The 13,908-nt window shown below is 45.1% G+C and overlaps 1 protein-coding gene across 1 annotated transcript; it reads left to right on the forward strand.

Moving 5' to 3' along the window:
• The first annotated feature begins 744 nt into the window (after positions 1 to 744).
• On the forward strand, positions 745 to 10,088 carry LOC140128425 (uncharacterized). Its single transcript, XM_072150132.1, has 6 exons — positions 745 to 1,027; positions 1,909 to 2,163; positions 4,495 to 4,746; positions 6,217 to 6,657; positions 8,449 to 9,777; positions 9,947 to 10,088. Exons 1-5 carry the CDS (start codon positions 775 to 777, stop codon positions 9,567 to 9,569), a joined length of 2,322 nt encoding a protein of 773 aa, XP_072006233.1. The 5' UTR covers positions 745 to 774; the 3' UTR covers positions 9,570 to 9,777; positions 9,947 to 10,088.
• Positions 10,089 to 13,908: the final 3,820 nt, after the last annotated feature.

Below are 13,908 nucleotides of genomic sequence, written 5' to 3' on the forward strand. Positions count from 1 at the left end.
AAGTGATCAAAAAGTCTCACAGTCCTAAAAATAGAAGCATTGAAAACTACATCAAAAGCCGCAAAAAATTACACCACCCACAGCTCCATACACCAAAGTATGAAAAAGTTATTAGCACCAGAAGACGGCAAAGTAAAGAATTTTTTTTGTATAAGTTTTAATTTTTGTGCATGTATGAAAACATTATAAATCCTTTACGCGTAGGTCTATTCGCCTGGGTACCTTTTGCTACAATTCAGGCACTGCTGATAATCACGTTTTAAAAAAATAAAGGATTGGAACAACATCCCCTAAGAGTGATGGACATCCTTTGTTATACAGGCTTCTTAACTTCCTATGGAGAGGAAACTGTGTGTGGCCCTTTGGTACACAAGGTGTACATAGTGCCTTATTGTGAGTGAAAAATAGTATTATCGAGACACAGATCCATTTAATTACAATGCAATATCTTGAATTATCATATGGCTTCTCCCAGTTACTTGTTCACTTCTTGTTATTATGAAACAACATGGAAGCTGGAGAGAGCTGAAGCTCTGACATCACAATGCAGGACCTGATGAGATCACAATGGAGAAGCCAGGGGGAGGAGCTGTGACATCACAATGGCGGAACCTGATGACATCACAATGGAGAAGCCAGGGTGAGGAGCTGTGACATCACAATGGCGGAACCTGATGACATCACAATGCCCGGAGGGTATAAATACAGGTGCGCGGCTCAGGGTCTCAACACTCACATTCAGGAGGTGAGAGGAGACACATGTGAGAGCGCATCATGCCGAAAGCAAAGAAGAAGACAAAGCACTTGGAGGGAAAAGGAGGAGAGGAGAAAGTCATACACATTGAAGAACCACAGGAGAAGGCGGGAAAACCTAAGAAAACCCAAACACAACGATTCTTAGCGAGCCTTCAGAAAGCCTGGGAAAGACTGATCTTATGTGGGGGAAGGAGAAAGAAATCCAAAAAGAAGGAGACTCCTTCCAGTGATGCCACAGGATCCGGCAGCATCTTTCTGGAGGACCAGAAAGGTAGGATATTATACTCCATTATTTATCCACAGAGGGCTGGCGCCAGCACTGGGCGTACCTGGCCAAGTGCCAGGGCCCAGAGCTGCTGGGGGAAAGGGGGGCCCACATTAGGCTGTACATAAGGAATTCTTGGGGTAAGGGGGGCTGTATCTAATAAATACACAAAGGGTGTGAGGGGGGCTCATATAAAATAACCATGAGGGGTCTGTTTGGTATCATAAACTAGGGAACAGTAGACTGAATTTTTAGTGCCGCCAAGTGAGTTCACTGCCAAGAGGCCCATTGAAGCTCTGTCACCCAGGGGCCTACTGGAACCTGGAGCCAGCCATGTATTCACAGAACCACCTAAATATCCAAAATATTTTCTCATTCCCCATTTCTTGAAAATCTACACTTGTTGCCTATGGCACACATAGGAAAGACTCCATTAAAGAGGTCTCCCCCCATTTATGTCACATCCATAGCAGATGTAAGGACACAACCCATGGAGAAATCTTTATTACTTTGTCATTTTAAAATGAACGTCCCTAGGAATGTGTAACATTATGTCATGTTGTATGTATCATGTACAGCTAGTAGATGGAGATTCCATATCCAAAAACATGGCCTTGTTACCAGCCATACCCGGGCTTAGATTCCACAGCTGTTGCTATGTGTAACAATGCTGGAGTAACATCTAACAGAATTGATGCATGAGTTAGGTTTAGGGGGATGTGTATAGCATCTCATAAAGTCCCATGATCAGGTTCCTAATCATATTACAGGAATTGTATATGACAGATATTGGGGGGAATAAGATTTACTAAATATTATTAAAAAGAAAGTAAGAAATCACTTAATAATCAATGGTAATAAACAACACTTTTATTTTTTCTTTATAGTTCATGTGACTTCTGACCAGAAGAAGAAACTTGAAGCTGGAGAAGATCAGAGCCTGAAGACCACTGGCCAGGAGATGGACAAGCCGACCCCCAGCATGGATGTGGTCCAGCACATTGTCCAACCCTACCAGGAGATCCAGGCCCAAGTCCACAGCCAGGAAGATGTGTATGCCCTGTACTATAGGAAGCAGGAGGTGGAGGAACTTCCTAGTGATGTCCCTGGTCCCAGTAGCATCAACTTGGAGGATGACAAAGGTAGGAAATGATGGGGACAGGTACCGTATATACTCGTGTATAAGCCGAGTTTTTCAGCACAAAAAATATGCTGAAAATCCTCAAATCGGCTTGTATACGAGTCAACACACAAGCCCAGTCCAAAAAAAAAAACTTATATACTCACCCTCCGGTGGCCCCAATGTGCAGAGCTGCTCCCCCGATGTCAGTGCGTCTCCTCTTCTGTGTTTGGCGTGTTTCTTCTCGGCCGGTGGATAGTATGACGTCAGCAGAGACCACGTCATAGTATGCGCCTGCCGCCAGGGAGGATACATGGCTGCGCCCTGCAGCCTTATACAGAAGAAAGAAGACAGGCGCAGAAGACAGAAGAGGAGCCTCGAGGACTTCGGGAGAGCAGCAATACGCATCGGGGCCACCGGAGGGTGAGTATATAAGTTTTTGTTTTTTTTTAGTGCTGGGCTGGCTGTATACTACTGGGGGGCGTGCTGGGGTGGATGTATGCTACTGTGGGCAGGCTGTGCTGGCTGTATACTATTGGTGGCCGGCTGGGCTGGCTGTATATTATTGGGGGCAAGCTGGGCTGGCTGTATACTACTGGGGACCAGCTGGACTGGCTGTATACTACTGGGGGCAGGCTGGGCTGGCTGTATACTACTGGGGCCGGCTGGCTGTATACTACACGGGGCAGGCTCAGCTGGCTGCATACCACTCGGGAGAGGCTGGGCTGGGTTTATACTACTGGGGGCAGGCTGGGCTTGCTGTGTACTATAGGGGGCAGGCTGGGCTGGCTGTATACTACATGGGGCAGGCTGGGCTGGCTCTATACTACTGGGGACAGGCTGTACACTAATGGGGGCAGGCTAGTCTGGCTGTATACTACTGGGGGCAGGCTGGGCTGGCTGTATACTACACGGGGCAGCCTGGGCTGGGTGTATACTACTGGGGGCAGGCTGGGCTGGCTATATACAACTGGAGGCAGGCTGGCTGTATACTACTGGAGGCATGCTGGGCTGGCTGTATACTATAGGGGGCAGGCTGGGCTGGCTGTATACTACATGGGGCAGGCTGGTCTGGCTGTATACTACTGGGGACAGGCTGGGCTGGCCGTATACTACACGAGGCAGCCTGAGCTGGCTGTATACTATTGGGGGCAGGCTGGGCTGGCTGTATACAATTGGAGGCAGGCTGGCTGTATACTACTGGGGGCAGGCTGGGGTGGCTGTATACTACTGGGGGCAGGCTGGGCTGGCTGTATACTATAGGGGGCAGGCTCAGCTGGCTGTATACTACAGGGGGCAGGCTGGGCTGGCTGTATACTACTGGGGGCAGGCTGGGCTGGATGTATACTACACAGGGCAGTCTGGGCTGGCTGTACACTAATGGGGGCAGGCTGGTCTGGCTGTATACTACTGGGGGCAGGCTGGGCTGGCTGTATACTACACAGGGCAGGCTGGGCTAGCTGTATACTACACAGGGCAGGCTGGGCTGGCTGTATACTACACAGGGCAGGCTGGGCTGGCTGTATACTATTGGGGGCAGGCTGGGCTGGCTGTACACTACAGGGGGCAAGCTGGGCTGGGTGTATACTACAGGGGCAGGCTGTATACTACAGGGGGCTGGCTGTATACTATAGGGGGCAGGCTGGGCTGGCTGTATACTACTTGGGGACTGGCTATATACTAGTGGGGGCTTGCTGGCTATATACTGGGGGATCTGTGACCAATGCATTTCCCACCCTCGGCTTATACTCGAGTCAATAGGTTTTCCCAGTTTTGGCGGTAAAATTAGGGGTCTCGGCTTACACGCGGCTCGGCTTATACTCGAGTATATACGGTATATACAATGGGGGGCGCATAGGTTCTTTTAGTGACCATAATCTCAACCTGAGCTGCTGTTGGTTGCAATGGGCAATAAGGATTCTAGAATTTAAAAAAAAACTAAAAGCAGTAAAAGAAATTCATACAACAAAAGATAAAATATGCACTGTTCTTATCCATAAATTCAGCACTAAAGTCTTTGGTCACATGTTGTATGTATCATGTACAGCTAGCAGATGGAGATTCCATACCCGAAAGCATGGCCTTGTTACCAGCCATACCCGGGCTTAGATTCCACAGCTGTTGCTATGGACAGCAAGGCTGGAGTAACATTTAACAGAATTGATGCATGAGTTAGGATTAGGGGATGTGTATAACATCCCATAAAGTTCCTATCAAGTTCCTAATCATATTACAGGAATTGTAAATGACAGATATTGGGGGGAATAGGATTTTCTAAATATTGTTAAAAAGAAAGTAAGAAATCACTAAATAATCAAAGTTAATAAACAACGTTTTTATTTCTTCTTTATAGTCCATGTGACTTCTGACCAGAAGCAGAAACCTGAATCTGGAGAAGATCAGAGCCTGAAGACCACTGGCCAGGAGATGGACAAGCTGACCCCCAGCATGGATGTGGTCCAGCACATTCTCCAAAACTACCAGGAGATCATCCAGGACTACAGCCAGGAGGATGTATATGCCCTGTACTATAGAAGGCAGGAGGTGGAGGAACCTCCTAGTGATGTCCCTGGTCCCAGTAGAATCAGCCTGGAGGATGACAAAGGTAGGAAATGATGGGGACAGGTATATACAATGGGGGGGCGCATAGGTTCTTTTAGTGACCATGATCACAACCCGAACTGCTGTTGGTTGCAATGGACAACAAGTAGTATTACCCGATTTCTGATCATACAATTTTTCAAAATGAGAAAAAGGACTAAGGGTTTTTCCTGGTATTTTGTTTTAAAAAACCCTGAAAGCAGGAGAAGAAAATCATATAACAAATGATGAAATATCCACTGCTCTTCTCCATAAACTCAGCACTGAAGTCTTTGGTCACATGTTGTATGTATCATGTACAGCTAGCAGATGGAGATCCCATACCCGAAAACATGGCCTTGTTACCAGCCATACTCGGGCTTAGATTCCACAGCTGTTGCTATGGACAGCAAGGCTGGAGTAACATTTAACAGAATTGATGCATGGGTTAGGATTAGGGGATGTGTATAACATCCCATAATGTTCCTATCAAGTTCCTATTCATATTACAGGAATTGTAAATGACGGATATCGGGGGGGAATAAGATTTCTAAATATTATAAAAAAGAAAGTAAGAAATCACTAAATAATCAATGATAATAAACAACACTTTTATTTCTTCTTTATAGTCCATGTTACTTCTGACCAGATGCAGAAACTTGAATCTGGAGAAGATCAGAGCCTGAAGACCACTGGCCTGGAGATGGACAAGCTGACCCCCATCATGGATGTGGTCCAGCAAATTCTCCAAAACTACCAGGAGATCAGCCAGGACTACAGCCAGGAGGATGTATATGCCCTGTACTATAGAAGGCAGGTGGTAGAGGAACCTCCTAGTGATGTCCCCGGTCCCAGTAGTATCAGCCTGGAGGATGACAAAGGTAGGAAATGATGGGGACAGGTATATACAATGGGGGGTGGGGGTGTGGGGCACATAGGTTCTTTTAGTGACCATAATCTCAACCCGAACTGCTATTGGTTGCAATGGACAACAAGTAGTATTACCCGATTTCTGATCATACAATTTTTCAAAATGAGAAAAAGGACTAAGGGTTTTTTTCTAGGATTTAAAAAAAACAACTGAAAGTAGGAAGAGAAAATCATACAACAAAAAACAAAATATCCACTGCTCTTCTCTATAAACTCAGCACTGAAGTCTTTGGTCACATGTTGTATGTATCATGTACAGCTAGTAGATGGAGATTCCATATCAGAAAACATGGCCTTGTTACCAGCCATACCCGGGCTAAGATTCCACAGCTGTTGCTATGGACAGCAAGGCTGGAGTAACATTTAACAGAATTGATGCATGAGTTAGGATTAGGGGATGTGTATAGCATCCCATAATGTTCCTCTCAAGTTCCTAATCATATTACAGGAATTGTAAATGATGGATATCGGGGGCGAATAAGATTTCTAAATATTATAAAAAAGAAAGTAAGAAATCACTTAATAATCAATGATAATAAACAATGCTTTTATTTCTTCTTTATAGTCCATGTGACTTCTGACCGGACGCAGAAACCTGAATCTGGAGAAGATCAGAGCCTGAAGACCACTGGCCTGGTGATGGACAAGCTGACCCCCATCAGGGATTTGGTCCAGCACATTCTCCAACCATACCAGGAGATCCAGGCCCAGGTCCATAGCCAGGAGGATGTATATGCCCTGTACGGTAGGGAGCAGGAGGTGGAGGAACCTTCTAGTGATGTCCCTGGTCCCAGTAACATCGGTCTGGAGGACAAGAAAACACCTGACAAGAAGGAACCTTCTATCAGCTATGAAGAACAGCATATCCTCCTGCACTACCAACAGGAGCAAGAACAGATCCTGAGCTATGAGGACTTGTATGTACAGAACTTTGGCAGCCAAGAGGCAGGGAGACCTTCCAGAGATGTCCCTGCACCCAGTAGCATCAGCCAGGAGGATGACAAAGGTAGGAAATGATGGGGACAAGTATATAAAATGGGGGAGGGGTATAAGTTCTTTTAGTGACCATAATCACAACCCGAACTGCTGTTGGTTGCAATGGACAACAAGTAGTATTACCTGATTTCTGATCATACAATTTATTAAAATGAGAAAAAGGACTAAGGGTTTTTTTTTCTGGGATTTAAAAATAATGAAATCAGGAAAAGAAAATCAATTAACAAAAGATGAAATATCCACTGCTTTTCTCAGAGAATTTAGCACTGAAATCTTTGATCACATTAGGTGATAACATATCATTGTTTATGTTCTAATTAGAGATGAGCGAGTATACTCGTCCGAGCTTGATGCTCGTTCGAGTATTAAGGTACTCGAAACGGCTCGTTGCTCGGACGAGTATTTCCCCTGCTCGAGATCGAGCATTTAATTAAAAAAACACAGTGAAGAGCAATGAAGAATAGAATAAAAACAGTGAACACAGGATCATTTAAGTGAAAAACACAGTGAAGAATAGATTACAGATGTTCGGCACATCCGCTTACCTGTCGGAAGATACCCGCGGAACGGTGCGAACAAAATAGTATGTGAAGAACAATATATATGTGTGAAGAACACATTGAAGAACACGGTGAGCAGGACAGAGACACCGGGGAGCAGCACAGAGACACCGGCAGCAGCACGGAGACATGGGGCAGCGGCAGCTGCACGGTGACATGGGGCAGCGGCAGCAGCACGGAGACATGGGGCAGCGGCAGCAGCACGGAGACATGAGGCAGCGGCAGCAGCACGGAGACATGGGGCAGCGGCAGCTGCACGGTGACATGGGGCAGCGGCAGCAGCACGGAGACATGGGGCAGCGGCAGCAGCACGGAGATATGGGGCAGCGGCAGCAGCACGGAGACATGGGGCAGCGGCAGCACGGAGATATGGGGCAGCGGCAGCAGCACGGAGACATGGGGCAGCGGCAGCACGGAGACATGGGGCAGCGGCAGCTGCACGGTGACATGGGGCAGCGGCAGCAGCACGAAGACATGGGGCAGCGGCAGCAGCACGGAGACATGGGGCAGCGGCAGCAGCACGGAGACATAGGGCAGCGGCAGCAGCAGCAGCACGGAGACATGGGGCAGCGGCAGCAGCACGGAGACATGGGGCAGCGGCAGCACGGAGACATGGGGCAGCGGCAGCACGGAGACATGGGGCAGCGGCAGCAGCACGGTGACATGGGGCTGGGGCAGCAGCACGGAGACATGGGACAGGGGCAGCAGCACGGAGACATGGGGCAGCGGCAGCAGCACGGAGACATGGGGCAGCACGGAGAGATCAGGGAGACTTCAGTGGAAGAAGAGGAGCGGATCCCGGACCGCGTATCTCCCGACGAGTAAGCAGATGTGCCGAACATCTGCAATCTATTCTTCACTGTGTTCTTCACTGCGTTTTTCACTTAAATGATCCTGTGTTCACTGTTTTTATTCTATTCTTCACTGTTCTTCACATCTGCTAACTTGTCGGGAGATAATATACACGCGGAACAGTGAAGAATAGATTGCAGATGTTTGCATACATCTGCTAACTTATCAGAAGACATTCTTTTTCAATTAATTAACACATTTTATTCCCAAACCATGGTCCCTTTGAAAAATGCTCGAGTCTCCCATTGCCTTCAATGGGGCTCGTTATTCGAGACGAGCACTCGAGCATCTGGAAAAGTTCGTCTCGAATAACGAGCACCCGAGCATTTTAGTGCTCGCTCATCTCTAGTTCTAATAACAACATTAAATCTTTTTTTTTTCTTAAACAGTCAATGAGAAATCTGAAAGGAAGGATGGAGCAGAGGACAGAGAGGACGGGACACCAAAACCACCACAAAGTCCCAGCAGTTGCCACGAGGCGAGAGGTGAAGAAGTCCTTCTGGAAGAGGCGGCGGCCACATCTACTGTCCTGGTACCACTTACTCTGAAATGCTTCACCTTCCACAAACGACTAGGAGAAGGAGCATTTGGAAAAGTTCTGTTGGCAACAGATCACATCAGGAAAGAACATGTTGCCATCAAAGTGGTCCAGAAGGAGGTGTACACCGAGCGTGGGTACAGCTTGGCAGAGCGTGACATCCTGCAAATATCCCATGAGAACCCTTTTCTGATCCATGGCCTGGCTGCCTTCCAGACTGACAGCCAAGTCTTCTATGTGATGGAGCTGGCCACCAAGGGAAGTCTTGATGATATCTTCAAGAACACTCTCCTGGATATTCCCACATCTAGATTCATCACAGCAGAAGTCATCTGCGGTCTACAGTTTCTCCATAGAAAAGCCATAATTCACAGAGACCTGAAGCCTCAAAACATTCTGGTGACCAGAGAGGGCCACATCAAAATCACCGACTTTGGCCTGGCATTGACTGATGTGCATGACAAAACCTCACAACAATGCAAGGGCACACCAGGGTTTGCTGCCCCGGAAATGGTCAATTGCATGGACCATGGACCAGAGGTGGACTTCTTTGCTCTGGGAGTTACTTTATACCACATGACAACTGGATTATACCCATTCTATGGGGAATCGGTGTCACAAATTGAGCATGCGGTCATCAACAAGAATCCTTACTACCCAAGGCACCTCAACCATGAGACTGTAGAGATAATCAAAGGACTTCTGTGTAAAGAGCCACAAAATCGGCTTGGAGTTAAAGGAAACATCAGGAATCATCCATTCTTCTATAGAATAAATTGGATTGATGTGGAGAATAGGACGGCAGTTCCCCCACGTATACTGCTGGCAGCTCCTGAGGACCTAAACCTGTCCATATACTACCTGGATGATGAGATGTGCATGGAGTTTGAACAGCTTCTTGACTTCAGCTTTGTATGTCCTGCGTGGTCTGACACCTATTATCCCACTGACATGGTACAGACCACAGACTGAGTGGCCAATCTATTATCCAAATGGCCATGTAGAAAGTAACAGCAAGACAATACTGCTGGATGAGATGTTCACCTCTAGAAGAACATCAGCACCAAAGACAAAGGAAAGTTCTCACATCAACCATAATATATCACCTGCGCTCCCCTCCATAACCTCAGCCGATCCATGTCATCTGTAGGCTCATCACATGGAGAACCCACCACAACAGGTGAGTAGGAGATGTAGATGCAGTATGCAAATACTGCTGGTCAGGGTTACATGCCTAGGGAGATGCCCACAAAGTTAGTGAATACTATAAATATCAGGGGGTATAAATCACTTATTATTCAGGATAGTGATATAATATAATGATGATTATTTCTCTTTTGTGTTATTAGGGAATTCTGATGCATCCACCTTCTCCATGCCAGACTGTGATCCCCTGTGTGACTTCATCTCCTTCTACTAAAGCCATGTCCCCACAATCACCAGAGGACGGGCAGCTATCTCCAAGGACTTGGATATGACAAATCCACTGGATTTTCCGCAGTAAGATGTATTCACTGATCAAGTGGATTTCCTTCTGCACCCTCCGGACTTGACACATTAACTGGATTTTCCGCAGCAAGATGATCTGCTGCCACCATCATGGGCAACACGGAGGCTCAGTGACTAGCGCTGTTGTCTTGCAGAGTCCAAATATTACCATGGGCATCAACTGCATGGAGTTTGTATGTTCTCCCCGTGTTTGCGTGGGTTTTCCCCGGGTACTCCGGTTTCCCCCACATTATAAACATATACTGATAGGTCCATCATTAAAATAATTTGTAATATTTGGAAAAATCTATAAATTTGTTGATACATTTTATTCAACGTTCTATATAAAGGATGTCCTCTAGTCATGTTCTCCAGTCTAGAGCAGAAATTGATGAAAACGTCATACAGTCCCAAAAAATGGTATACAGGCAGTCCCCGGGTTACATACAAGATAGGGTCTGTAGGTTTGTTCTTAAGTTGAATTTGTATGTAAGTCAGAACTGTAAAGCTTAATAACAGACGCCTTTGATAACTGTTGCAGCTGATTATTGTAGCCTAGGACTAAAGTACAGCAAATTACCAATTACAAGAGGTCCGTTTGTAACTAGGGGTCGTATGTAAGTCAAGTGTTATTAAGTAGGGGACTGCCTGTAATCAAAAATGTCGGCATGTGCTTCACTTTGTACAAGTCAGTCATTGTCTTCAGAATATGGCGAAATGAAAACATTTCTTTTTGTACAAAAAAATTAGAATTTTTAACATTAAAACATAATAAATCCCCTAAGAAATTTGGCATCTTTGTGGAATAGAGGGGATGTGTGATTTGGACCACACAGTTAAAGGAGGAAATATATTAATAGAGAAAGACTCTAGTTATTTAGTTCCTGCTATTCTGCAACACAGCGAAAAAACTTTAAAAAAAAAAGATAGGAAATATCGCCACCTGGTGGAGAGAAAAGTGTTGACAACATAAACATCATACTATATATACTGTAATATATATAGAGTATATATATATATATACAACCTTTTGTGAAAATTCTGCAGCACCTTCAATTTTAGAATTTAGATGACAAGAAATGAGACTATACAGAGAATTTTAGGACATGTCTCAAATTGTAGGCTTCGGTTATGAAGCTGTCTGTCTGGGGAAGTGCATTCTAGAGATTCCGTGCAGCACAAGCAAAGTCTTGGGGGGTGAGATTTGAGGGCCTGAACAACTCTTAAGAGCAATAGGCTGACCTAATGTGCTCTAAAATTATTTGTATCCCTTCCACATTCAAATATCACCCTAATTAATTTTTGTTAAAGGCATTGTCTCATCAAGACATGGGCATGTACATTGATATTATAGAAATACTCTATCTTAAAATGGGCCGTACTTCACATGTTTTTTAATAAAGGAAGAGGAAAAATCTCCTAACCCTTTAGTGTCTTCATGAATACCACTCTGCCCCTTCCGCTGTCATGCTCTTTTTAGGAATGTGACCAGCTCATCAAGTGCCCATGTTTATGTCATATATCAATGTCATAGAGCCCAAAAACTTCCATGGCTCAATGAGTTGTTTGGCTTTCAGTTCTGCAGTTTTAGGACCTTCGTAGGTCCTGAAAGAGCTCTTGTAAATATGTGTGTAGAGAGCCAGCCCACATACGAACATTACATGGATAAAGGTCTATCTTTTTATCAACTCTACAGGGTAGTATCAAATTTGGAGAGTGGTTTGGGTTGCCATGGGCTTTCTAGTAGTCCTGGGCCCCAAGCTGCCACCCAATCAGTTATAATGCGCTACTGCGGTCTATAAACTTTACAACTCTTTCTGTCTCCTAGTTATCTATCATTTTAGAGAAAAATGGTGCACACAGCCTGATAGTAGTTGTGGGCTGGGATAGTTGAGGTGGAGCTGTGTCCAAATTGTGGAAGCTGCAGCTCTGGGCTAGAGTCTCCAGACTCGCCCTAAGTGTCAGGCAGTAGGCCTGAGGCACTCTTCACTCTTCACTGATTGGCTGATTACACCATTTAACTGTTGCCTATCCAGGCAGTATCTACATCTGCAATTACACCAAGTTCTCCTAGCATTAACCTCTGGATGAGTTGATCAGCCTCACCAGATGGATCCTGACATGGAGAGGGAGCTATTCGCAACTACCCACCTGCCTATGTATTGGGAGGGGTGTTGCAGAAATCTTCCACAAGGATGAAGGATTATTAACAAGGATGAAGGATTTTTAATCAAGTAAACTTACATACTGATTCGTGCCCCCTCTGGCAGGATCTGATATTCTTTTAGCTTCTTATACCCCAGTTTAATTAATTAAAAAAAAAAAAAAAGATTTCTGGTTTAAGTAACAGTTATGGTGCCCGGGGCTCCTCAGACTAATTTGCATAATTTAAGCCTTTTTTTGTACAAACAAGGGTATAAGTGGCAAAAAGAAGAGCACCAGAAACCAGAGGGGTCAGACATTAGCATGCAAGTGTGCTTGGCTTACAATTCCTTTAAAGGGTCTCTCCACATATTGCAAATTAGGACCTATCCACAGGATATGGCCTAACTTGATAATCGGTGGGGGTCTCAGTGATGGGACCCCACGGATCTATTATACCCCTGTTGCTCTGGAGATGCAGAGAATAGCTGGTCGCACATGTGTCAGCTGGTCCATTCATCTCATGTGCCAGCTGGTCCATTCATCTCTACGGCAATCGGCCATCAGTGCCATAGAGATGAACTGGCTGCTCTGGTCGTCCTGATCGCAACAGGGGTCCAACGGACCCCCGTTCTCGAGATCCCAGTGATGGGAATTAGTGATGGGATCCCCACGATCATCAATGGGGCCTAACTTGTTGTGACTGAAGAACCCCTTGAAGGAAGGCATAGGAAGAAGAAAACAAAAACAATAGTTAAAACAAAAATGGCCACTCCCCTTGCGCACCAAGGAGTTACTTTAGATAAATATAACAAATTAAACAATAAAGCTTATAAAGTACCCTATACTACACTTTTTCTCCTTTTGTGGTGATTTAGGACCCTTTAAATTTGATTTCCAATGTGTTTATAGTCCTTTTTAGCTGAACTTTCACAAACTCTCTTGTTCATACGTTTTAAACAACAACGGGTGGTACTTGATGGATAGGAAAGACATCCATTCCCTGACTATAGTATATTGGAGGGCTGTAACCATGACATGTGCAAAAAAGAGCCTCTCTACCAACATATTCAGTTATCAAATAAGGCTGCGTTCATATGCTGCGTTTGTTATCGCATTGTAAACACAATTTAATTGCGTTTACTCTTTGTAAACATTGGTGAGCGATTTATCATACTCAGGTGCATCGTGGCTATAGAACGCCCGCACCTACCCACCTTGATGCCCCCTTTACACCCTTCCATGCTCAGTTGGCGTGGAGGTTGCGTAATGGGTGAAATAATTCTAAATTCCTAGAAATTATTATTATATTTATGGCTCGTACGCGCTCTGACAAATGGCCTCCATTGTCTATACTTTGCATTTACCTCACATTTACATAAACGTAATGTATACGCAATGTGTGAACGCATCCTTAAGGAACAGAATTTCGTGAAACTTTTGACGTATATTTTGTTGTTGGTCACATGTAAAATATTGGGCATTACGTAAACAGCGGTTGACAACAAAGAGTTGACGGTGGGGGATGGGGGATCGATTATACATGCAATTTTTTATTATTTTTTCACCATATTTGGTATATTATTATGGTTTACTAATGAAAATGTCTATTTACTGTGTATACAGTTTATTTTTTGTGGTAATTGTGGTGTACAGCGGACTGCAGCAGTAACCACCATAC

Source organism: Engystomops pustulosus, chromosome 4 (genome assembly GCF_040894005.1).
Source record: "Engystomops pustulosus chromosome 4, aEngPut4.maternal, whole genome shotgun sequence".
In the NCBI taxonomy this organism is placed as follows: Eukaryota; Metazoa; Chordata; class Amphibia; order Anura; family Leptodactylidae; genus Engystomops; species Engystomops pustulosus.

Bases quoted from the DNA above. Each gene is read 5' to 3' on its own strand.
- LOC140128425 (XM_072150132.1), top strand. From the start codon at position 775: ATGCCGAAAGCAAAGAAGAAGACAAAGCACTTGGAGGGAAAAGGAGGA. The intron at 4,747-6,216 runs GTAGGAAATGAT...TCTTCTTTATAG, and splicing joins CAGCCTGGAGGATGACAAAG to TCCATGTGACTTCTGACCGG. The intron at 6,658-8,448 runs GTAGGAAATGAT...TTTCTTAAACAG, and splicing joins CAGCCAGGAGGATGACAAAG to TCAATGAGAAATCTGAAAGG.